This window comes from Lagopus leucura, unplaced genomic scaffold, assembly GCF_019238085.1.
Source record: "Lagopus leucura isolate 7727_CA_CO unplaced genomic scaffold, USGS_WTPT01 Super-Scaffold_100036, whole genome shotgun sequence".
Classification (NCBI taxonomy): Eukaryota; Metazoa; Chordata; class Aves; order Galliformes; family Phasianidae; genus Lagopus; species Lagopus leucura.
In genome coordinates this window covers 320,250-346,703 of record NW_024962285.1, presented here as the reverse complement: position 1 = coordinate 346,703, position 26,454 = coordinate 320,250, and the positions used below count along the sequence as shown (strand labels likewise).

At 44.1% G+C, this 26,454-nt stretch overlaps 2 protein-coding genes across 2 annotated transcripts; one reads left to right on the top strand and one right to left on the bottom strand.

Moving 5' to 3' along the window:
• Positions 1-4,804: 4,804 nt before the first annotated feature.
• Positions 4,805-13,572, top strand: PTGR1 (prostaglandin reductase 1). Its single transcript, XM_042882952.1, has 10 exons — positions 4,805-4,939; positions 5,402-5,508; positions 7,204-7,249; positions 7,933-7,992; positions 9,223-9,390; positions 10,204-10,321; positions 10,603-10,758; positions 11,006-11,111; positions 12,229-12,347; positions 12,899-13,572. Exons 2-10 carry the CDS (start codon positions 5,403-5,405, stop codon positions 13,007-13,009), a joined length of 990 nt encoding a protein of 329 aa, XP_042738886.1. The 5' UTR covers positions 4,805-4,939; position 5,402; the 3' UTR covers positions 13,010-13,572.
• A 6,510-nt stretch (positions 13,573-20,082) lies between these two features.
• TXN (thioredoxin) lies at positions 20,083-25,376 on the bottom strand. Its single transcript, XM_042882937.1, has 5 exons — positions 25,209-25,376; positions 22,639-22,743; positions 22,018-22,077; positions 21,239-21,304; positions 20,083-20,300 (listed from the first exon to the last, which is right to left on the bottom strand). Exons 1-5 carry the CDS (start codon positions 25,230-25,232, stop codon positions 20,238-20,240), a joined length of 318 nt encoding a protein of 105 aa, XP_042738871.1. The 5' UTR covers positions 25,233-25,376; the 3' UTR covers positions 20,083-20,237.
• Positions 25,377-26,454: the final 1,078 nt, after the last annotated feature.

Below are 26,454 nucleotides of genomic sequence, written 5' to 3'. Positions count from 1 at the left end.
TGCAAGATACAAATATTATTTGAGGTTACTTAAAGAAAATTCATTAGCTTTACTGTAGCTTTGTTTTACTATTTGACTTAGCTTCCAGGAGAGCTTTACTGTACTTTACCATGAAGATTCCCTGATTTAATTTGGGTATCACCACCATCTTCCAGCCAAATGCTCAGAGTCTCATCCATTCTTTAGTTCCTGGCCTTTCTTTCTAGTTGCCAGCAACTCAAATTTTACACTACTCCCAAGTTTTCTTCCCCTGTTTTGCACTGAAATGTGAATCTCCTTCTGTGTTCTGATTTTGGGGATTGACAGTACTTTGCCTGCAGCTCTACTACAGCACACACTACCTGCAGTATCTGCGCTCAGGCTGGATCTTTGCTTTTTTATGTGGATGGTTATTGCACAAGGCTGATGCCAATCTTTTCTCTGCTAGCTGTCTGATTTTAGGGAAAAGGTTGATTAAGTTTAATGGAAAACTTTATTTTTTGATAACTTGATGAGCTAGACCGGAAGACAAGAAGAGTTTGAAGGATATCGGAATAAATGTTATCTTGAATTTCAATTTCACTAGAAGTTTTAATAGTTCTTTTTCAAGAATATCAGGAAAAAATGCATAACTTGGTTTTTTCTTGTTTTTTTTTTTTTTTTTTTTTTTTTTTTCTTTTTTAGTTGTTTTTTTTTCGGAGACTCATTACAAATTAATTAAAGATTCTTTTTGTTGGTTTCATGGACTCTCCTTTTTCAAAGTTTAAGCATAGCTGCTGCTTTGCAGAAATAACTATAATGGTCTGTGAAGCATATTATGAAGAAAATGCACAGAATTAATGTATTGTTGAAACCCCCTGGCAACAAAGAAGTTTCACAGTACAGTGGTTACTGGTCTTAAGACTGAAATACAGTGGCTATCACATGCTTAGCTACAAGAGCTAGCTACTCTGAAAGTCATGCTTCCCATTTTATGATGTTGTCCCGCAAAACCAGAGGCAGATGTTGGTGAGATGGTAGTAGAGGCTGAACCTTCCCACCTAAATCCTGTTACATTTTGTTGCCTTGTGATAGACGACAGCAGAGGGGTAACCCTCTTCTCTGGGGTAACAGCGATGGGATGACAAGTTGTGCCAGGGGAGATTCTGGTTGGATATTTTGAAAAATGTCTCTTCAGAAAGAATATTTATGCATTGGAACAACCTGCCCAGTACAAGAAAGACAGAGAGCTGTTGGAGAGGGTCCAGACAAGGGCCACGAAGATTATCAGGGGACTGGATCACCTCCCCTACAAAGACAGGCTGAGGGAGCTGGGTTTGCTCAGCCTGGAGAAAAGAAGGCTGTGGGGTGACATCATTGCTATTGCTATTGCATTTCAGTACCTACAGGGAGCCTACAAACAGGAGGGGGATCAACTCTTTGAAAGGGTTGATAACTGCAGGACAAGGGGAAATGGTTTTAAGTTGAGGGAGGGAAGATTTAGGTTGGATGTCATGGGGAAGCTCTTTACAGAGAGAGTGGTGAGGTGCTGGAACAGGCTGCCCAGAGAGGCCGTGGATGCCCCGTCCCTGGAGGCGTTCAAGGCCAGGTTGGATGGGGCCCTGGGCAGCATGGTCTAGCGTTAAATGGGGAGGTTGGTGGCCCTGCATGTGGCAGGGGGGTTGGAGATTCATGATCCTTGAGGTCCCTTCCAACCCTGGCCATTCTGTGATTCTGTGATTCTGTGAAAGTGGTGGTGTCAGCATCCCTCCAGGAGTTCAAGAAACATGTAGATGTGGCACAGAGGAACATTGTTTAGAGGGCACTGTGATGATGCGTTGATAGTCGGACTTGGTGATCTCAGAGGTCTCATCTTAGAGGATCTTTCCAACCTTAATGATTCTGTGATTCTGTGATATCATCAAGATTATTGCATAAATTTACGCAGCTTCAAACCATAGAAGCACTACAGGAATCGGTTGGAGTTGCGCAAGTATTGGTAAAAACTCTGCAGAATCAAATAGTTAATCTCGAGGAACAATTAGAAAGAGAGAAATGCAATTCAGCTTTGTTGCAGATGGCTTTCAAGGAACTGTTAACATGTAAGGATGCTAGCGATACTGTCACCCATAGTTTGCCTCAAGAAAAAACTTTTCCTCAGGAGGAACTACAATAAATAAAGGAAAGATTAGACAAATTAGAAACCCCAATAGCCCCATTGCGTCCCTTGATAAAAACCGAATATACCTTTGATAACAGCGAGGATCTAGATCCTCAAATGAATGTTAAGGAAATTCCATTCTCGGCCACCAAACTAGCAAAATTGAAAAGGGACTTTAGCCGCTCTCCAAAGGAATCAGAAACAGAATATGTATGGAGGGTGAGTCTCACTGGTGGCGACCAGATTCAGTTAACAGAAAAGGAAGCAGAAGGTTATTGGGGACCAGGATTATTTTTAACTACCTGTAGCAATCGTGCTCCCTGGTCATTAACGCAAAGGGCTGCCTATTGGGCAGGTGGTCTCAACACTTTAGAAAGGAGAGACCCTCTTGCCATTACTGGAACAACTGACCAATTAGTAGAGAGTGTTCAAAAGGCTGCTTGTCTCCAACTGATGTATGATAGAAAGCTGCAGCCACATCATGAATCGCCCACGATGAGGCCCGTTGATCCTGAGAGAATGACCCCTTTAATTAGAGGGCTTCGGGAATCACTGAAACCCATAGGCATACAATTACAAGCAAGGATACAAGCTATGTCTCAGGGAGAAATAACCCGGGCAGTGTTAGAAGAAACTATAACCCCCAACCATCTGCAGTCAGGATGCAAAGTATGGATGTGGGGGGGGGGGAGCGGGCGGGGGGGTAGCCCAAGAGTTAACTAACTATGGAAGAAAATATGGGCCAGTGATTTCTTTTCCCAGTAAATCTGAGCCCAGAGGTGTAAGGCTTGCAACAGCCAGTCTTGCCCCCAGGCCACCTAGCCCAAAGCTCAGTGGGTCTGGAAGGGTCTCATTGCCAGTAAAAACTGGTAGGCAGAATATCTTTCATAAATGTAATGGAGTTTGGACTCTGGGCTGGAAAAAGGGTATTCCACGAAATTTGATGGATGGATTGATAACAGATGGGTTAGGGAAATTAGTTAACTGGTGGCCAGAACAAAAGCTCGAGAATCTTGAGGAAAGCAAAACCCCAGGTCCTAGGGCCTCTCTCAGGGAACCTGAACGGCTATCCAAGCCATTAGAAAACTGATGTCTCCGCCCCTCCCAAGTGAGCGGGGTGGGGGCGGTGAGGGGTGGATGTATTAGAAAGCTCACAACAAAGGGAAACCCTGATCTCCCGGGCCAGCCTGTGTCGATTGGCTCAGCTAACCTGAGGCTGGTTTCCCTAACCGTAATGGGATACCTTAACAAATATCCTTGGAAAGCCAAGGACACCATGAAAAAGGAATATAAAATTAACACTTGCTGGATTGTTCCCTCAGTTTTTAACCATATTAACAAAGCCCCCAAAGAAGGGCAAGTCGGTGTCTCGTTTTATTTTTCAGAATACTCCTATGGACCTTGACTGAACACAGAAAGGACTCTAATGTTTTGTGACAGAAATATTGAAAATTTGATCATGCTAGAATACTGAATATACCTCTTGATTACATTTTGTCTTTTGGTTGCAAAAGTACTATGTTTTGTGTACTTGTGGGTGGTAATGTTGTATCTCTGTTATATTTATTTGTTATTGGTTATTGACTCTTACGTCTGTTACTTGTATGGTTCTGTGCTTTATAAAATGTGTTGTATCACCTATGTAGTTTGTAACCTCCTCTACTGATGGGGAAGTCAAGCACATCAGGGCCCAGCCTGAGAAATCTTTTGTAATGATTATATTATATATTTGATTCCTTGCCGCCTTCCCTCCTTTACCCTTACGCTTGCTATCCTTTTCTCACCATCGTGGATCATCTGTATCCCATTTTAAAGCAACCTTTGAGTCACGGGGTGGTGTAAGATATTATTCTGTTAACGTCTGTGTCTCAAAGCTTGCTGGGGACACAGATGGACTTGTTCAAGTCCCGGCAAGTCCTGGGCAAAGGTTGTGAGATCCTTTGCCTGGGGGACGCAGATGGACAAGGCCAGGGGCAATGAGAGCGAGATGAGCTGCAGCTAAATAGCTGTGAAGTGCTCCTTTGTGTGGACTTATCTCAGGATGATGGCCATCTCAGGGGGTACTCAATGACTCTTGCTCAAGGCCCATCCTTGTCACCTAGGCAGGAGAACAAGGAGGATAAAAGAGGAACTGAAAACCATGAGGATAGGTTTCTGGCAGCAGATTCCTCATGAAGCAGAACAGAGGTTTCTGGCAGCACATTCCTCATGAAGAAGAGGGATTCCTGACGATCAGATTCCTCGTGAGGTGACTCCTTCATGCTGTCGAACTCTCCTGTGCCTGCTGCCGGAGCGCGGCTGCTGCTTCAAGGACTGGCTCCGCGACTTCCCCGTCTACCTGCTTGCTGCCCAAGGCCGGCCACGCTGCTGCTTCTGCCTCCGCCTCCCCCCCCCCTCATTTCCCTCCTATAAACTGGAGCGAGGCAGTCAGCCGCTTCAAAAGTAAGGTAATAACAATAATAAAAACGGTCCAAGTGTAATTGTAATTGCTGCTCATAAGCTTTCCCCGACCTTTGTTCCCATTCGAGGGGCGCTGGGTCAGGCTGCTCGCTCGTTAATACGGAATGCTTTGTCATGTGAGCCCGGTTCGGGCCGACGAACACCCCGGAGTTGGAGGGCAGGGCTGAACTTTGCTCTTGCTCCGGGGCAAATGCAATTAGGGGCGGTGCCTGCTCTGGCGATAAAAGCTCCAAGAGACTCTTGTCTTTGTTTTCTAGGACGTGTGTCGTGATTTTGGGAGCTCAGGCCGGATCGGTGGCGGAGGCTTGTGATCCAGTATTGACAGCAGAAGACGGAGCTTTCCATCACCGCCCGTTCTAAGTATGAACTTCTTCCTGCTCGTTTACGAGAATGAGGTTACGAGGGAAAAACACGTGCAAGCCGCTTGTTTGTTTGTGCGTTGTTTGGAAAACACCATTGACAATACGATGCCATGCTTTAGCCCGGAGCTTGGCAACCGCGGAAACTTTCCACTGATGGGGTTGTTACTGACCGGGAAAAGGCTTTTCCCAGTTTTCTTAAACCTTTTAATAAGCTTCTCGTTTTCCTTAAACCAGTGGATTTTGCCTCCCGAGTTTCTTCGCCGCGAGAGACGCGCATCTCAGCGGGGCTGACCTCCCACCCCGCTGGTCTCGGCCGTGAGTGCGTGTCAGAGAGTGGTGGCTTCAGGAGTTGTTATCAGGCAGTCAAGATGCCTGTGTTTTGTGGTCCCCTGAGGCGCTATGCAGCCCTTGCTCGCAGCTTAGCACCGTTTAGCATCTCTTTGTGCTGTTTATTGTGCAGGATGGTGACTGCCAAGGTGTGGGTAATGAAGAAGCATTTTGAGGGTTTCCCCCAAACCAGCGACTTTGAAATGAAACAGGAGGCGCTGGCAAACCTGAAGGATGGAGGTGAGTGGAGTGCTATCGCTTGCTGTCTGGAGGCTGTCTTACTGCAGACAATGGCTGTGCGTTTGTAGGTCTGTCCATGTGTTCCTCACGCACAGTTTGTAAAAGGCTTGGCAGGGCTTATGGCAAACTGGCAGGGTAGGGCAATTGCTCAAGGATGTGTATCTTGGCAAGTTTAGTGTGTTTAAAGACATCTGACAATAAACATTGGATGTGCTAAACTGTATTTAGCCTTCAGGCAACTCTGGTGGGCCTTTCAAAGTCCCACTGCACTAAAAACGTGTTAGTGATGCCTCATGGTTTTCAGCTGTGTTGGCAAATAAAGCGTGCTGGAGAAAATCGCTGAAGCAGTGTGCCCTCAAAACCGACTGCTGTAAGAAAACAATTAGCATGATTTAAAAAGAGAGAAAAGCACTGGCTGCAGCAAATGAGGTACTTCTAGTAAAATGCAAACATGCTTTATTATTGTAAAGTTGTCATCTGCTTTATCTTACAAAATCCTTTGGAAGCTGGAGAAGATGGTAACCTCTGGTTTTCTTTGTTATTTTTTTTCATAGTGGGAGAGAATGCTGAAGGATAGACCTGGGGGACAAGAGAGTAATTGAGGTGGGACTGAGCCCCTTTTTGGGTGTTCTTAGAGCAGGAGTTGATGGGGGCTTGTCTTCTTATCTGTGATATTTGCCCTGCTAGTAAGAGAGAAGAAAAAGAGGAATAATAAATGCACAGGTTTTACTTGTGAGTTTCTATCTTGAAAAGAGTTGGGAGTAAAATAATCTTGGCCAAACCCAAGAGATACTGACAAATGAATGAACCTACGGTTTTGGCTTCACATGGTCATCTGCACCACGCTGAGTTGAACTGCATCCCACTGTTTGTCCTTCACAAGATTTACTTTGGTTTAGGCGGCATGTCAAAGAAACCTCATTAAAGTAATAGTAATACTAGTTAGGCTTACAATTTAATGGTTTGGAGGGTGGTTTCTTCTTAGCTGTACTTCTATGAATTCTTATGGCATGTGTGGCTCTTAACTCACCCATACATACTTAGTACTTTAATTTATAATTATTTAAGAACACAGAGTCATTTAAAACATGGCCTTTCTTTTGATGTTACAACAGCCTTGACTGTTCCTCCTGCTCACTCTGAGCGACAGGAAAATATGTGTTAAAATAGATCGCTAGCTTCTATTTGTTAGGTTGCTGCACTGGCCATTAAAAAAAAAAAAACATTGTTGGATGGAGGTGGGCAGCTATTGCAGATTAAACTACCTAGGGGAAGGTGTTCTTCTGTTCAAGGGAGCAAGGTGATTGTTGCATATGACATTCACCAAAGTCTCTTACCACCCTCTGCTGGATGAATCCTGGGAAGATGTACACAGGTGAAAGAAAAGTGCTTTGTTTAGGAGGTCTGGCCTGTTGAATCTTCTATGAAGTGAGAAGGCAGATATAGACAAATGGGACTGAAGAGAAGCTAGCTTTCCAGCAATTCTTCCAAAGATATCTTTTATAGGAGCATAGTGCTAAATCCAGACAAAGCTACAGAATGCCTTAGTTGTTCCTGGTAGTTTGTTCCTGTCTGATGCCAATAGGACTTTTTAAACTATTGGGGGTTCCTATAGCTTTTTTTGTGACTTTTTTGACTTGTGGAACCTGTGCTTTACCACTGTTACCCAGCTGTTTGCTTTGTCTTTTGTTGCAGAGCTGCTGCTTGAATCAGTTTTTCTTAGTGTTGATCCTTACATGAGGTATGTTTACTCACTTGTGTTCTCAAACCTTAATAAATGTGTACTGGTAGCATCCCTTGTTGCCAGGGTCCCAGGATGCTTGTTTGCCTTGTATAAAATGTGTACATTAGCAGAGACCCATGTCAGATTCAGCAGGACATTAGGACAGTTACACTGTGGACATGGAGTTTTCCTGAACCCTGTTGTTGTCCCTTGTAGTGACTTTTGTGCTAGAATACAGTGAGCCCAAAGGAGGCTGCAGCCCTGCTGCAGAATCTGCTTTGCTTATCTATTCAAGCCTGTACTTGAGGATATGCATTCTAAATAGGAAATTACTGATATGTTTTTGGTAACAGACAGCAGTTCAATTTCAGGGAGACTGGGTATTTGCCCAGAGCTATGAAGAATTCTGTTAGACCTTATTCAGAGGTAATTCTTTGGAGTATCAGCTTTCTTGTAGTGGTAGACCAGCAGTGAAGACTAGTGCTGTCCTATTCCTGACACTTCAGCTTGGTGCTGATGGGGTGCTTCAGTAACTGTCTATGGAAAATACCCAGTTATGTCATTACAAGGGCAAGCTACTTGCAGTGTGTTCAAAGTCATTAGTTGTGCTATTTCTGGGTCAGAATACTGTATAGTGTCTGGAAGATCACTTACTCTGGAAGATTACTTACAGTAAGCTGTCTCTCTGCCTGTTTTTACAGACCATACAGTAAAAGGAGCATGAAGGAAGGGGATGTAATGATTGGCACACAGGTTGCAAGGTAAGACCTGTTCGTCGTATCCATCCATGTGGCAGATGTCAAAGGAATGTCCTGACATTTACAGCCTGTGTTGTGTTCTCTTGACGCGAGTCAAATACTGCAAAATCTGCATTCCTTTTTTTCAAATATACAATTGATTGGAATACTGTACTATTTTTTTTTCCTTTATAGTTTATAATTTTCTTTATGATTTTCTATAATAACCTTTTCTGCCTTCTTGGAGAGCATCTAGGCCAACAAACTGTCATTTCTAGAGACAGTTGCAAGGAGCAGCACAAGGGGCCAACCATTAAACATGACTCCAAGTGTCAACTTCATGTTTTAAAATCTGATATGCAGTAATTGCATACCTAAGACTATGCATGTCTGTTCCAGCTGTGACTGTTTCTGAAATGCCAGATGCTATATGACCGTAATCCAACCTTGTGGTAATGACTTAGCTACATAGATGTTTCCCTTTGTCAGCTTGCTCCTGCTGCGCTGCCTCTATGTTGCTGCCCAAGAACATCTGTGACCTCTGACTTTTGTGTTTCTCTGGAAGAACATCGGGGAATAGAACAAGCTGAACAAAAAACCAATCTATTTTCAATGTTTTGAGGATGCTTAATTATTTCTTTCCAGGACAATTTTCTCACTGGGCTAAGAAAGCAGAATTTTCGTTTGGCATAGAGATACCCTAAGTATGAACTTCTGTTATTAGATACTGCCTTCCTTAAGGAGCTTTTTCTTGTCTCAAGAGGCTCCATATCCAGGATCTTCAACTTTTAAATTAAGTGCAGGTTTTCTGAGAAAGGAAATGCCCTTAAAATCATATTTGTACCTCAGTTTCATACTTTTCCATCCTTCAATCCCAGTGTCCTCTTTTATGCCTTGGAGCTCATAGAAGCCTAGTTTGAATTCATAGCAGATGATGCTGGTAAAGCAAGCAAACAAACAATCAAAATAAAAACCAAAACAACGAATGAAAAAAGGAATGGCATCTATATAGAACATCAGTTTTTTCATGGGTCAGGCTAAGTCTAGCATCATCTCACCCAGCTTTCCCATGGTGACAAGACATAGTAACCATTTTAAGAAAAACATCAGCAAGGTATGGGCTAGATGTCCTGACACAAAGTATTCTTTCTCCTGCATCAAAGCACAACAGGAATAAGAGGAAAACCCCCCAAAAGACTTGTCTCATAGGTATTCTTTTTTTTTTTTTCTTTTTTTCTTTCTTCCTTTGAGCAGGATTGTAGAAAGCAAGAATCCAGCTTTCGCAGTAGGGACCTTTGTTGTGGCTAATAGAGGCTGGAGAACTCATTTCATTTCTGATGGGACAGACCTGAATCTCCTGCCTGCAAATTGGCCAGAATCACTCCCCAAGTCTCTAGCACTTGGGACAGTTGGTATGCCAGGGTGAGTATCAAGATCCAAAGGAAGCTATCCTCTGGATATTGCTCTGCAATAAAAAAATCTTTTTGCCTGATCTTTTTCTGCCACGGTGCTGGCTGATCACTCTTGTTTTAAATAAATAAATAAAGCTGTAATTCAGGATGCTTTTGCCCTGTAGAGGGCCTGAAGTTTAACCCACTTTTTGGATTGGAGGAAATTTGGCTTGGAGGTTAGCATGCCTTTTCATGTGGTCAGTCAGGAAGAGGATCTAGGAAGGGCTGGAAAAAAATCAAGTCCAGTCTGAATCAACCTGATTGGAAGGACTCAAACTTGAGTTATGGATATGGGCTAGTCTGCTTTTATCTATTGCCAGAATTGCCCCCAAAATGACAATACAGCTGTCACAAAGTACAGTGAAATAGCAGTCCTTAAGCCTGAAGCACTAAGCTAGAAGAAATTAAAGAGAAGCTTGTTGGGCTTGAGAGCCAGTTGGTCATGTTGCTTAGCCTTCCAACTTGTGAGCACAAGGAAAGCTGTTTTCACATAAGATGGAATTGTACATCAATCATCATGCTTCCCAGTAACATGTATTAGAAAATTACAGCCAGTCCAGAAAAATAAGACAAGTTAAAATGTTCGGCTCATAAGCAAAATTAAGAAGCTGTATAGTTGTTGTTTTTTGTTTTTTTTTGTTTTTTTTAGTAGTATTTCCACAAGGATAAAATAAATCTCAACCTTGTTCTAGTTGTGCTGATGTTTTAGTTTAATGAGATCAAGTCACACTTCCATGTCTGAATTCTTTTTTTCCACACTGAGCATTTTTCTTTTTCTTCACAGCCTCACTGCTTATTTTGGTCTGTTTGAGGTCTGCAAGATGAAGCCAGGAGAGACAGTGCTGGTCAATGCTGCAGCTGGTGCTGTGGGCTCCGTGGTGGGACAGCTTGCTAAAATAGGGGTGTGTGTCTTGAACTGGTCAGACTTGCACACTGGAGGGCTATTGTGGGAGACAGAAGAACAAGGCCATGAATGATCAGCAGCACAAACAACGGTGAAGACATGCATTCAATAAGTTTTTGAGATGAAACAAGCTCCTGAGGATATAGCAAAGCTTTGGAGCTTAGGAGCTCATATTCACAACCACCTGACTTCAAAAATGAGCCTTCCACCCAGCACTCTTGCATTTGCAGTGTGAGCCTGTGTTGAAAAACATTTCTAAATGCTCTTTCTTTCTTGCAGGGTTGTAAAGTGGTGGGCTGTGCTGGCTCAGATAGCAAGGTTGCTTACCTGAAAAAAATAGGCTTTGATGAAGCCTTTAATTACAAGACAGTTACATCCTTGGATGAAACCCTGCGTAAGGCCTCTCCTGATGGCTATGACTGTTTCTTTGACAATGTGAGTTCTGGAAGATCCTTATCTTGAGCAGGCTGTCCATTTCCTTAGCCTATTGCAGGAACTCGATACTGAGTTCCATCTAACTGAGACATAGTTCCTGTAAGAGCTTACAGCATACTTCTTCCTTTCTTGTCTTTTTTTCTGCAGCTGTCTTGATAAGCAACACAAAAAAACAAATGCTGAGAGGCAAACCAGCTGTCTTCTCTGTGGATTTTCTCTAATGCTGCTTGTGGTCTGGTTCTTGTAGGTGGGTGGAGAATTTGCCAGTATTGCTATCAATCACATGAAGAAATATGGAAGGATTGCAGTCTGTGGAGCCATCTCTCAGTACAATGACACTGTGCCTCAGAAAGGTGTGGACCTCCTTTTGTGTGTCTAAGTTTAGTCACTATTTGGTGATGGCAGGGTGAAAGACATAGTGGCTCAAGGTGCTCAAGTTTTGCTGTGTTTCTCAATGTGCCAGTTGCCTGTGTGTTTGTGTACATTCAGATAACGAACTGATGAACTCTGGGGGATCTGATTTGTGATCACACTTCTTATGTGTACACACAGACATTCTCCTTCCTACATGCTCGTATCAGGTGGAGAACTTGTGTTTAGAAATGGAGGCAATACTTGGCTGAAATGACATTCCCCAGGGCTCTGAGCAGATGCAGATTGGTGGAAGGCAGCAAATGTGGTGGAATGGTATCATTTACACAGTCCATAGTTCAAGTTATGAGAATAGATTTCCCTGAGGTTTTTAGATGAAATAGCTTCATTTTAGTTTGTGCGTGGTTGGGTTGTTTTTATTCCCACATTTTATAAGTGCAGGACTTCAGTTACTGATGCAGCTGCTGGTAAATATGTTTGAATTTAATATTCACTTTTAATAGCATTAAGTTTTCCAAAACTACTTTCTGGAAGAAACTGGAGGCTTCAGGAGCAGTATTCTCTTTGATGGCTACTGACTTTAGACTCCTAGATGGCTTTAAATGTGGGCCTCTTCAGGTGGGGGGGATGGGAGTGGGTATCATGAATTTTTTATTATTGAAGAAAATGTATTTTTTTCCTGTTCTTTTTTTTTTTCTCCTTTCTATTTTCTCTCTTTTTTTTTTCTTTTTTCTCTCTCTTTTTTTTTTTTTTTTTTTTTTTTTTTTGAGCTTTAGTGAGATGGTTTAGCAGGCTTTCAAACAAGCTGTCAAAACAGTACATTGAGGATTAAGCAGAAAGCGCCCCCCCCCAGCACTGGTCACTTTACATCTGAATGAAGTTGTTTTCAGCAGTGCTGGTGGGTGTTCAGCCTCAGGTAGATCAGGTCTTTGTTTTCCTGTGTTGCTCCCTGTCCCTGAACCTGTGGTCGTTTACCCTGTTCAGAAATAATAGAATTTGTTTCTGCCTGGAGCAACATATCTCAGTGTCTTTTACTGGCTAAAACCTCTCTATGCATTGGGCTTTATTTTAATAAGAGCTATTTCCTTTCTTTACCAGGATCTTATATCCAGTTTCCAATGATCTTCAATGAACTTAGCATGAAAGGGTTTATTGTGTACAGCTGGTATAACCGCCGGGAGGAGGGTGTGAAGGCACTGCTCAAATGGGTCCTGGAGGTAAGAGGGAAAGGGGTAATCTTCTGTAATGAGTGCTCCCATCATAGTTTCTGTCTTTGCTAGGGGAGTTGCCCCTTGTCTTAGCTGGTGAAGAGATGGCATGATCTTTGAGCCTTCTGGGAAACACACAAACCATTTATAATATGCTTGACGCCTTCTGCTTTGTTGAGATTTGTGGTAATAGCTTGTGCTCTTAACTTAAAATTTCAGAGTCATTCTAAACCATTACCTGACAGTGAAGAGCTTCTTTTCTTTTTCTAAATATAAGCTGAATTTAAATGATCTACCTGCTCTTTGAGGACTGGGTAGCGCTCAGTGTGTCCTGATGAGTTTTTCTCTGCAGTGTTTTTGTTCCCTATTTCACTCCAAGGGGTGAATCTCCCTGAAAGTGGGTCTTCTCATGGAATTGCTGCATACAAACTTAGTTTTGCAAAGGTACGCTGGTGTACCAGCGTTTCAGATGTAACATATGTGCAACTTAGTATCTTGATGATTGTGAAAGTGAGGCAACTGGCAAATGAAGACTGGGAATATTCTCCTCTTCTTGACAGGGAAAACTGAAGTACCACGAACAAGTCACTGAAAGATTCGAGAACATGCCAGCAGCTTTCATTGGAATGCTAAAGGGAGAAAATCTTGGAAAAGCTATTGTAAAAGTCTGAAGGTCACTTCTTCCTGGGATACAAGCACAGGAGAATGTGATTCTGTTTGTATAATTTGTAAACTCAATGTTAAAAAGGTTTATTTCTGTGTTTTTGCTGAACGCCTGGGGATAATTTCTCTTACTATTGGCCTAATAACTGTAGGTATGTGCCCGTGGCTTTGAAGAACTTGAGATTGCTTTAACCAGCTATGCAAAAAAGCTTTAAAATATTTGAACCTCACCAGTACTGAAACTGGTTTAACTGTACTTTGAAACAAACCTAAGTTCACTTATGAAAATGCAAGAGGCAATTCTGAAAGCTTTCCCAGTAGATGGCACACCCAGTGACTAATGTTTATCTATTGATTTTGTCCAGAACTGTGCAAGAGGGAATTTAATTTTGTAACCAGTGTTAGTGAGCAAAGATCAAGCTAACAGTGTATGGGGATTCCAAGTTTCCTCACATAGCTGTATTTTTTTCTTCTTCTTTTTTTTTTTTTTTTTTTTAATTTAATCAAGGAATGTAGGTATCAGTTATGCTGAGATAATGGAAAGAAAATAAATCTGTTGATGGATACTTCACTTGCATTGCATTTCTGTTTGTGGAATAACCTTTTTTTCACTTTCTTGCAATAACACATGATCTTGGAAATATTTTAGCCTCCTACTACAATATGAGTTGTCTGATTAGGTCTCACATTTCCTTAAGTAGCGTAGGTCTGATCTTGTCATGATTTCCAGCCCAGCCTTCTTGGAAGATGGTATCACTAAGCTGGCCCTGTCTGTTGTACTGCTGTCAAGGTCCCACCTGGTGCTGAGTGAAGAAGGTGCGCAGTTTGCCAATAATACACATCTTAGACATTGGAAAAAGTTGAATGAGAACCTGTTACTAGCTACAGGTTGCAGAAAGATATTGAAGTTGATGGTGATCCATTGCTGGGTAAAGAATAAACGCTGCTATGGAGGAATGCTGAGTTGATTTTTGAGTTCTTACTATTGATATCTGAAGAGGGATTAAAAGAGACCTTAATGTTTTTGCAGGGGCAGGACTGGTGACCTATTAGTCAACAGGAAAAGAACATTTAAGACTTAAATCAAGTGAATGAGCAAAACACATCTTGAAACTAGTCGGGTAGATGTGAGAAAGTTGTTTTGGAGCAAATACTGTAGGAGGGGTGTTGGCTGTGTATATGGCTCTGAGGAGAAAGCCTCACCAGCTTGGTTTTCCACTAGCTGTGGTTTTCAGTTGGCCTTTGAGGAAAATCTGTGAATTAATAACTGCTGTACAGTGTGGTAAAAGGTAAACAAGGCATGGGGTTTTGTCAGTAGGGTTCGTATCCGCTATCTAGAGATTTGCTGTTGGTTGATGTTTCCCTACTGAGAGTATTTTCTAGTTCTAAAATACTGTGTTGTTTTAAAATCACTTGTTTAGTGTGTGTGTTTGGTTTTTTTTTTTTTTTGTTAGGATTACTGGCTTCAGCCTGTTAGTTGTCGAACACTGAGTTGTGTCCTCTTACTATCTGTATTTAGATTTTATACATCATGAGCTGCAGCTGATTTTGCAAGCTCTACCCACAAAAAAAAAAAAAAACAACCCCACAATGCACAAACCTGACCCTACTCCACTTTTGAACCTCTCTGGAGAGCATGGCTATTTCTTCCAAAAAATTCAAGCATCCAGTTTTGTACTAGGAACCATGCTGGCACCAAATGAAGCACTTACAGAACAGAAGTCTGGTCTGAACTGGTTGCTTTTGTGACATCAGCTACATCATAGCCAGATGTCACCCCTGCATCCACCCTCCAGTTATTTCTCTGCTAGATGTATTTTGATAGACTAAAGCTACGTTTACATGTTTTCTACACTGGATTCAGTGTAATTGTATAAAAAGTTCTCTTGCTTTTGGGATCTCCGTTGTTTGTAAGTATGGGTGCTCCAATCTCTTGTGAAATCACAAGAGCTTGCAGACGCCTCTGGAGATGCTGTAGGAGAGCCCTCAAGACAGATCTGGTGTGGGATGGGAAGGACATGGCCAGTCAGGACATGAGCATCTCCAGAGACTGAGACTCCACAGCCTCTTGGAGAAACCTGCCCAAGCGCTTGAACACCCTCACAGCAAAGTGTTGGTTCTTATTACTTCTGGTTATTTTTATTTTTATTATTATAAATTTAAGTGGAGATTCCCATGTTTCAGTTTGTGCCCATTGCTTCTTGTATAGCCACTGGATGGTTGGATGTTAGAAAGAACTTTCTTACGCAGAGGGAAGTGAGGCCCTGGCACAACTGCCCAGAGAAGCTGTGGGTACCCCATTCCTGCAGGCACTCAAGGCCAAGATGGGTGGGATCCTGGGCAGCCTGACCTGATGGGTGGCAGCCAGCAGCAGGGGATCAGAGCAAGATGGTCTCCTCCAACCTAAAGCATTCTATCCTACGATAATTCTTACATCTGCAGCCGATCATCACGTTGACAATCATCACCAAGAAAACCCTCTAAGCCAAACGGTGGTTTAGAAAGCTGGCACTGGTTTATTGCAGTGATGAGTGAGTGGGATCTCTCCACAAATCACACACAGAGCTAAATCACAACATGTATTTAGCAATGGAATATTCGTACAGTTTTCCAAAGTTCCTGCCTATTTCCAGGTCTGTCATATATATTAAATCTAACATTCTAGCTTTACTGATCAATTAAGGGGATTTGGCAAAGAGTCACTCTTGGTCTCTCAGTTTGCCCATGTATGGTGCTGATGCTGAGGGACATGGATTGCTCTTTGGCTCCTTTCCATAACATTTACAAAAACTTCTTCTGTGCTCCTCACATATTTATAGCATAGCTGCAACAAGAGAAAAGAAAGCAGCGTCCTTAAGATTCACGTTGGTTTGTTGTTTTTTTTTTTTAATGTTCTCAGGATTTTTAAATTTTGATGACAGGAAAAAACTTCTTTGCTTCATGCCTGGCTTCCCTACCCACCTAACGACTCTTCACATGTTTGTCACACCACCCCAGCTCTCAGGGAGAGGCAAATCACACATGCTAGGATTTCTAGGCTGCCTTTTGTCCTCCAGCCCATTACCCGGAGGTACTGGCTGTCACCCTACCGCGCAAGGGAAAAGCACAAGGCGTTCCCAGAGCTGGTCTGTGTATCAACGTACGTACAACCAGAATGGGTCACTGCCACCTCATGGAGGTGAGCATGTCTCAGAGCTGCTTTCTCAGCCAACAGCAAGGGGAGCTTGTCTTTGCACAGCAGCAAGCCCTGAGCACAGCAGTGACTGGCTACCAGCCCTGTGCAAAGACAGCCAGCAGCTGCCCCAAATGCAGATCCCTGCCGGACCCCATCAGACTTCTCCTCCTTCCTGCTACAGCTTTCTGCTTGGTCTATGTGCCAAGGAAAACATATAGGAAAGCATTTCAGCACCAAGTGCATTTGGCACAGTCACTTGTCACTTGAGATGAAGAGCAGGATCCCTGCTACAACCGGGCCTGCAATGCCTGCTGTCAACCTCTTCCACAGAGACCTCAGATAGACCAGCTGAGGACTCACAGACAGTCCTCAAGCCACTTCCTCATGTGACTGAAAGTTGCATGCAATAGACCTTCGCAAAGAGAAGATGCTGTGCCCCAGTTCTCAAGCTGTAGAGGTGGAAGCAGACAACTTCCTCCACGTTAACTGGTGCTTAGAAGCTCAGTGCAATTACTCCCACCACTACTGCTCAGGGTTTGTGCTAGCTGGGGAAAAAGGCAACAGAACTAATGGACAGCACCATTGGGAAGGTACTCAGCATGAGGGTTGTGCCAGGCAAGGTTTTGAATACTGCGTATTTTGAAAAGACGGAAGTTGTCGCCCTTTATAAAGATAGCTAATTTTGAGGAAAGAACACTAATTAAAGCTAGCATAATTTCAAAAGCTCTTCTTGAAATCATTTGTGAGGTTGAAATCCAAGTCTAACATAATCCAGGTCTCGGAAGGAATGAAAAGGGGAAGGTCAATCAGAGCTGAAATTAGGCTGCGTATTGCAGAAGAAGATGTGGAGTAACACACTGGTTACTAAGACAATGCTTCCCTGAGTGCACTACAGCAGTCTAACACCATGGCTGTGGTTACAGAGTTTTGCTACTTCCCTGCCACATAACCCTACACTGTTCCCTTGCTCACTTGACTGCAACCTTTGTGGCTTGTCCTTCCCTTTCATGATGGGAAGTTCTCTCTCATTAAATCTACTTACTCAGCCACACACTCCAATTTCTGTGCTGGAGGACTACTTCTCTTTCTGCTGACCTGTCCATCCACTCTGATGGGAAAGTTTCACAAACAGGTTTGCAGAGAACTTGTTCTACTGGTTTGACAGCAAGGCAGACATCTCAGCCCATTTTATAGCCAAATGACTGATGGCAGTCATCACCTGAGGGAAGGATAACTTCCTAGCTCCTAGAAGGAACCTCCAAATGTTGTTTCAGCATGCACCAAATTTCTTCCACATGTGATGGAAATGAAACCAGCTCTTGTTATCCCCTTAAAGGCATCTTCCCAGATCACTGGATCAAAGCAGTTGTGTTTTTGCAAACAGTAAATCACATCCTGCTTCTCAGTCAGTGACTTAAATGTGTCCAATGAAAGAGCAACTCTGCAGCATAACATTCCGGCATACGGAAATACTGCTGTCTCACTCTTTCAAGTGAAAAACAGCTCAGCCGTTTAGCAAGTAAATCACACCTACTGAGCTCTCCAGAGCATTACTTAGTAATTCCATGTCAGGGCCCACATCCCAGGATTTAGTAAGGTTACTTGTAGCCACTGCATTCAGGTGGCAGGGTTGAACCTGGCAGGCAGCTCAGTGCTCACTCCTCTGTCAACAGCAGGAACAGGAAGTTAAAACTTGTGATCAACACAGATTAATAGGACAAGAGGGGAAAATAATAGAATACAAAGTATATAGAACAAGTGACACACAGTGCAATTGCTCCACCAGGAACACCACAATGCCCAGCCAGACCTGAAGCAGCAGCCCTTTGTGCTAATGTGGTGCCCTGCTTTAGGACATCCCTTTGTCCAGTCCAGCTCAGCTACGCTGGTTCAGTTCCCTCCCAGCTCCTCACTGGCAGGGAATTGCCAGCCAGAACTGGAGTACATCCCTCCCACAGGGTCACTGCTGCCATAGGAACTGAGACTCCTTACCCCTCAGCAAGGCATTGCCAGTATTTGTAATGAGAAGAACAAACTTCAAATGAGGCATTTAGAAGGGCATACTTGGCATTTCCTTTAAAAGGAAAGGGTACCTGACACACAAAGTTCTTTGCTGCATATTTCTTAGAGATGGCTTTAAGAACAGCTGCTTTCAAGCCAGGCTAAGCAAGTTCTTGTGCTTGCATGCTGATTCTCAAAAACAGAAGGTACTGCAGCACAGGAAGCAGAAGTCTTGCTGCAAGAACTACTTTGCACCCATTTGAGCACAAGATACTGCTGCCTTCCTGATGCCTTCCCTCATTCCTATCTGAATTTGCAGTTTTCCCCCTTTCTAGCATGTAACTACCTGGTCTTGCCTAACCTCAGCAGAGATACTGCAGATCTCGGTTGCTTCCTTATTCCTTAAGGATGAAGTTCTTGCTGAATTTTGCCTAACTTCCATTCAGGGATTTTTAAGATGACTATCTCTTCTCTCTCTCACTTCCAACTATTGCCCACAGGAAATAAACAGGCTACCTGAGAACTGCTCTTAAAAGCAATGCTCGTTAGCAGATATGGTGATCTTAATAGCATGTTCTTCTCCAGTACCATATTATTTCCTCCTCACAAGTTTATCTATGGAACCACTTTGTATAGTGGTTTCCCACTTACCTATGAATCATCATTTAACACATGGCACTGCTGTTAGTCAAAGAGTCAGAGCAGTACAGAAAACATCTTGCATGCCCTCATTGTATAAGCAGAGCTTACATCCAAAATTCCTGATGACTTCTCCTCAGCTGAGAAATGCGTGGATGCTTCTTGGAATTGGAAAAATCTGTTTTCAAATAGAGGTTAAATACACAGCAGTCTGCTGAAGGTCTCCCAGCCTTCCTTATGAGCTAGGAAAGTCACATATGCTTGTGATATGAGTGTAAAACTGAGTCACATATGAGTTGCTTACCAGACTCACTCCACTTTGCCTACAGATACAGCAGGAAGTCTGTCTCACTTTTCCCACCAACGATGGAAAATAAGCAGCAAAGCTCACTGGAGCTCTAGCTCCAACCCACTGCATTAGGTGTTAGCTGCTGCTACAGCCCTGCTTTGTTATTTATTGAACACTTACAAGAGACAACACCTAGGCCAGCAAGAAAACCATTCTGAGCTGGTGGAGAAGGAACAGCAGTTAAAAAGCATGAGGAAACTGGCAGATAAATGTTTATTTAGATAACCTGACACAGGGCTGGAGGACTTCAGAGTCCAGTTCAGTAGACAAAATGTATCCAGTATGATCCAATAATATAATAGCAGAGTTAAGCAAAAACAAGAACACAAGCAAATTCATCTCAGGCTCAAGACACTGTTTTGCTGCTTTAGATTACTGCCTGTGGAACAAAGCAGCCCAACCCAGAGACTACATATTGCTACTAACAGAACCACACTGTACAGCAATGGCAAAGCAAAACTGAAAGGGAAGGAGGCAGCACTTCCATCTCCTCCCTTTCTATAATTTTGTGGCAAATTCACGCAACGTTCAGATATTTTAGAAATTAATACTGGTTTTGTAAGTCTAATACAAAGCTTGGATTTTGAGAACTCATCCTTACAAGCAACCCCATTTTCTACAGCTCCAAGCTCACCCTCCTGCAGCTCAACTGCAAGCCATAGTGCTGCTTTTCAGATAGTAGGCTAGTGGCTGGCTGCCAGGCAAGTAAGGTGTCAAGACTTCTACAGCAATTATTATTGCTGCCCTTTCCAATACTTAACTTTCCATTCTCAGCAACAACCTGGTATTAGATTTTTGCATTTGACAAGAGCACTTGCATCCAGACAGCATCCCTTTAACATAGCAAAATAGATCATGTCAGAGACATTAGCAACTTGCTTGCATTTTCATTCAAACCATCAGGCAATAACCGAAAGTGAAGAATTTACATTTTATTGTACTCATTTACATTGATCAGAGGATAGTCACCACAGAGGATAGGTTAAATGGTTGAATTTTTTTAAAGTAGAAAAGTTATGGGCTATGAGTTAGCCGATCCCCAGACATGCTCCGATGCCTCCGTGGCTGGAGATTAGATTAGACTTTTAATGGTCTCTTCCAGCTTCTCCTTATTGGCCCCAGAGAATTCCTGCACCTGCAAAAAGAACAGTTTTCAGAAGAGCTGTACTCAATGCTACATAGCATCTAGATGCATAACATGCAGAAATACAGGTTTCCTTCCACAACCACTAGGATCTCTTCAGCCTCAAAATGAGAAATATTTCGTAGAGATTCAGTTATTTGCTCCTCATTCAAAAGAAAATCAGTGCCGGCATCCTGAGAATCCCTTTCAGACCACCATGCTCAGAGCTCTACACACACAAAGAAGCGAAAAATGAACTGATCCTGATTCAGTGGTGTGTAAGACTGAAAACTACAGTTTAAAGGGATTATGGAGGTCACCTCCTAGCAGTGGTAACTGAAATCCACATTGGATTGCTCTGGACCCTTTCCTATCAAGCTGAGAGGACTGCTTGGAGCAAACTGCCACTGAGACTGCTCTTGTATCCCATCTATCCATCACAGCAGACAATGCAAAGGGGCTCCGTTCAGTCCTGCAACATACATGGGCTCCCTCCATAAGTTTTATAGCCTGTGTGAAAACACTCAAGCAGTGGTTTCAGATGTGAGTATATTCAGATTAGAGACTGATGTCAGAGGGTAATTCTACACATATAGTCATGTCTCTGCTTGAACATGACCTGCAATGCAGAGAATGAATGCTAACTGAGATCAGTAAAAGCAGAACATTAAGAGTCTTGTACACTTAACGTCACTAATTCCTCATGAAGATCCACCCATAAGACTGACTTGCAAGACTTAGTTCACTAGGTCTAATTAATAGAGCTTGCTTCATCAGTTAACAGCTGGTCTATGTTACATCTGCAGTGGCACTAAGATTAATTTGATTGCTCTCAGAGGTGTCCCAATGCCAGCTGTGACCCAGATACATTATTAAGAGAAAGCAGGCACTGTGGCCTAGCCTGCCTCTTCCAGGAAAATAAGCTCCATAAAAAAAAAAAAAAAGCCTACCTTCTTTCCATTCTTGTAGAACTGGAATGTTGGCATGCACTTCACATCACAGTGTGTAGCAACATCCTGGAAGAGAAGAAAAACAGTATTCAGCTGTGCATGTCTGAAGGACATCATAATTTAGAACCCATGGTTTCATTTTGATTAGGAAGTTGGACAAAGTCATTACTGTTAAAAATGAAGCAAAAGCATCTCTTCTAGTCCAGCCCTGCGAAGACAGCTCAATATTAACGTCTTCCTGAAACAAGCCTAAGAGACCCTCCCTTCAGCATCTAATTCATACAATAATAGGAGCACATGTTTACTGCATCCACACTGTGCTTGGAGAGTGCTCAAAAGCACTTCAGCAATGAACAATTTCAGGTTGAAATCGTTCAAGTACTCATTCCACATTGCTGAAACTGCTGTAGAGCAGACATCTTATTACACTTGATTCAAATTATGAAAGAGGAAACAATGCCAAGGGCAGCGGTGAGATCAGACCGTCTTGTACTTGTGAGCTATTAGTTTTAGGGAAGATTGCATCAAAACAGATTAAGGCCTTTGAGACTCCCTCCCAACACACAGAGCACCAGTGTTCCCAAGTTACCTCATGCATGCCATAGGGATTAGATAACTAAAGCGGTTCATTCTTTTGATTTTCTCTAGAAGTTCATTCTTCCCTGCATAGGCACCTAGCAACCATCTAATTTTGTTTCAGTGAATGCAAGGACACTCATTGCCACTCCTGTGGTTCTGCCAAGCTACTGCCCCCCCTCAGCACTACCCTTGGACCTTACCTGGGCATCATCCACATCAATTTCAATGAACACCACATCACCAAACTTGTCACACAAACTCTGGAATGAAAAATGAAGTTATGTAGTTACTGCTCCAGGAAATGCTTAAAAAGGTGCATTTGTAGAAATCGGTGCTGTGAGACATGACATGTTACCTTAAAGCAGCTACTTTACTGACCAGAAATTAATTTTCAGCTCCATCCCCTGGAAGAGTCTGCTGAAGCACCTAAGCAGAAGGAAAAGGCCTTTCCTTCCATTATGGCCTCCCCCTCACCCCAGAAAAGGTACTACAGTTTATCTGAATGCAGTTTTAATAATCAGAGTCAGTGTACACACATTGTTTCAACTCCACTGTTGCCAGTTCTTGAGGGAATGTATCAGCTAGGTCCCTACAGATTCATGCATCAGAGCATCAGGACAGCCAAAATGCAACAGTCAGTTCCCTGCTGTGTATCCAAGTATTTTATTCAATAGTTAGCAATCATATACTTCTAAAATTTCTCCTTCAAGAAAATACTGTCCACCCCACAGACAAAAGGAGGTTTGCTCCATATTACTGGCAAGTTGCACAGAAGTATTTGTGCATATGTACAGTCACTGTGAAGAACAAAGGCTACTTACATGGAAAAATGGCTTGATCATTTTGCATGGTCCACACCATGTGGCAGAGAAATCAACAACTACAAGCTTCTCACCAGCAGACTTCAGTTCTGCCTCGAATTCGGACTATAAAGAAAAAAGAATTGAAAATATTAAGGATTTCCCCTCCCTACTGTACAAAAGACTAACCCCCAAGTTAGCTTTCCCTTAGCCTTCACACAGCACCTTCACTTAAAGTAAGTTATTTGGATAATGATGCATGCACTCCTGTGAATTGCTTCCATCAGTGCTAGCATCCACCACTGCCTTCTGACGCCTCAATTAAGAAATACCACAGTGCTCAGTCATTGAACTGCGGAGGTTTAGCTGGAAGTTAGCATGAGCTGAGATCGTAAGCTAGACTGAGTAGTGTTACACCTTTAAAGTGATTCCAACAGTCCTTAACATTCAATTCTCATCTGCAATTTCATGGGAAGATATCCACCTTCTTCTAGGACTTTCCTCCACAGAATCTGAGGACAAACTTCTGCAGGGTTTTCCAGTTTGATACCTTTTCCAATCAATGATTAGAATCAAGATGTGCATGGTTTACCCTACAGCATGTTTCCTAAAGCAACAGCTTCATCATATAAATATTTTATTTACTCTGCCAAGTACATTGGAGTGCAACTTCAGTAGGAAACACAATGCTACACAGACTATGCCAGTAACAACCAACATTTCAGGTTAACAGAGAGATCTCTGTCACGCTTTGTTACAAGAGACATTTCTGGATACCATGCTTTGCATTTTAGAGCTCCTTATGTGCCCCCATTCTCAAAGAGCAAATGTTTTAGCAGAATTATAAGTCACTGAAGGCAAGAAATATTTGCATGCTAGAAAACAAACAAGTATCTCAGGCAGAGCAAGCAAAGGGTGCAGGTCCAGCAGATAGGCAACTCTTCATAACATGCTGTAACTCCAAATATGTCTGGCACCCCAGCTTCCCATTGTACATGTCTCAACCTCCTGATGCAGCTGTCCTCAGACATGCAGCCTTCATATGCTGAGCTCCTCCTCACACTATGGGTAGACACTCAGCCTATCCCCTATGAGATCAACAACCCATACCACCTGCTCTCAGTCTGAGGGGTGGGTACAGAACTTTTTTCTCTCCAACATTTTCTCTGCTGCTGTCCTAATGTAGCATGTACTCCCGCATCCCAATCTCTAAAGTACAACGCTGTCTCCAGCAAAGTTCAATACTAATACATACAACAGTCCATGCTATCTGCTCCCAGCAGTTACTTAAAACCATAAGGTTCTTAGTAGAGCCTCATTCATCCCCTCCTCCAAATCCCTGATTTTTGGCATATATTCTCACACGTCCGCATTGTAACAGACATTAACACTAATTCTACCTCCCACACCAGCCAACTAGACCACCTTCCTTACTCTTACTTCCTGTAACTGCTGTATCCTGCAAGAGGAAGTCCATCCCTGGGATGTACTGGTCAAATGACTACATATCTCAGGACAGTACAGCGCAGAACAAGGGCAAAGTGGGAGAACATGGCACTTCCAGCTGATCACAAACCATGCACCACTGGAGACCTGGATCTGAGCACTGCTCTCCAGCTGCAGCCAGGCGTTACCCTGTGAGTCATCCCTAGAATGAGCTAAAATTGCTGTGGGCAGCTTGAGAAGAGACACAGGGTCCAACTGCGTTATCCCTGAGAGATCCAGCGAAGGTGGATTGTATTGGTATTTTTCCTCAGAGAACATAAATATCCCTAAAGTAAGGAAGCCAGCAGTGGCAAGAGATCTGCCTGACCTTTCTGACTTCTAGTCTTCTGCAATGACTATGGATCAATAAGCTTCATATAGAAATATCTTTATTAACAGAAGGGATACCTCCCCCCACAAGTCCACGCTGCCACAATTACTAGAGGATCTCACAGCTTTATCAGCATTTTTTTTCCTTCACACTTCTGAGGGGAAAAGCCTCTGAAAAGCTTTCAGATATCCAGCTGGTGCCTCCCTGAGCCCACGGAGGGCCTTGCTTTGCACGCACCGTTATGCTGGAGGACAAGACAAGCAACGTGCTGTTAGGTTTCAGTTTCCAAGGGCCGGGTGAGAGAAAACAGGTGGCAAGGGTTCCAGTGCAGCAGGGACTCCCAGCAGCCGCCAGTACCCCAAAATGGAGGCTACAAACCCACGCCGCAAGAAATTCACTGCTCTCAGCACAGCGGAGACGGCGTTAATAGAAGACCTCAGCTATACGCACGTACCGAGCTGCCCCTGGACTGCGCTTAGCCTGGCCATCAGCTGACTGCCAAGGGTCACTGCAAGAGTCGGTGTTTGCTGTTTAACCAGAGCGGCCAGCACAGCCCTACAGACCCGGCTTCCCAAGCTACCACCTGCAGCAAAAGCGGAGCCGCCCCTCCCTCAGCGAGGCGGGAGACGCGAACGGATCGCGGCTCTCGGGCTGAACTCGCACAAAGGAGCGCAGCCACGCGCTGCCGGCCCTGCCCTCGACGCAAAGCCCCCCCTCGCTCCCTCGCTTCTCAGCGCGGCCACCGTGCCCGACGCGGGCCGGCCCGCGGGCTCACCAGGCTGCCCACGCTCTTCACCATGGCGGCGGCTCCTTAGCTGCAAGGCAAAAAGGCGGCTGACGGCCTCGTCCCCGCGCACGCGCGTCCGGCACGCCTCTGCTCTCTCCGCTATCACGCCGATCAACGCACCGCAGCCTCAGAGACTCCTCAGCGCTCTGCCGCCGCCGCCCCGGCCCTGCACTTATATAGCCAATGCCGCAAGGCGCAGCACTGCGCATGCATCATACGGTCATCCTATTACCATACCTCGCCCCCGCGTCTTGGCCACGCCCACCTTCGGCCATGGCGCGAGTGGCGTCACGATGCGGGAAGGGGGGGGCGGGAAGGGGGGCAGTTTTTGTGCTCTCGCAGCGCGGCGCGGGAAGGGGGGGGGGGGGGGGGGGGGGAAATTCGGGGGGGGAGGGGACGAAAGGGAAAAAAAGGAAAAAAGAAGAAAGAAAAAGCCCAACCGTGTGACAGTAAGAAAAAGTGCTGTGTAACGCTGAGCAGGAAGTGGCGCGCAGGCTCCTACCCAGCGCGGGGGGAGGGAGCCCGTGTCGGGGGGACTCCTCCTATTTTATTTCTTTTTCCATTTTTTTTTTCTTCATCGCGTTTTTAAATCGTTTTTAAATTTTTTTTTATTTTCTGCCTCCCTCCATTCCCCCAGGAGCGGGGAGTGGGGGCATGCAGGGACGGCGTGGGGCTCGAGGTGGGGTGCGAAGGCTTCATGGCAGCTGCGCTTAAAGCGGTGGTCCTGCCTTAAAGCTGTTAACCCCATCAGATGTCGGCTGGGATCCGTACGCCCGCCCCGCATCAAGGTGCCGTGCTTAAGGAGCTGCCTCCAGGAGAGCCCCCATGTGCTGTACCTTCTGCCTGTGCCACGTGTCTGCATGTCCCCATGTCCGTGTGTTTATCCACTGTCTGCTCGTCCCCCGTATCTGCCTGTCCTTCTTATCTGTGTGTCTGTCTGCCTGTCTGTCATATCCACACATCCCCCTCCTCTACCTCTCCCCAGTGTTTGTGTGTCCCTTGTGTCTCTCATGCCCATGTGTCTGCTCCTTCCCTTGTGTCTATCTGTCCCTCATATGCCCCCCGTCTGCCTGTCTCTTGCGTCCATGAAATTTCTGTGCACACCTGTCCCCATGTCTGCATGCCCTTCATCTCTGTGTGTCCTTTGTGATCACCTGTCCTTCTTGTCCATGTGTCTCGTGCCCACTTGTCCTCTGTCTGCCTGTCCTGCATGTCTCGTATGTCCATCGCAGCT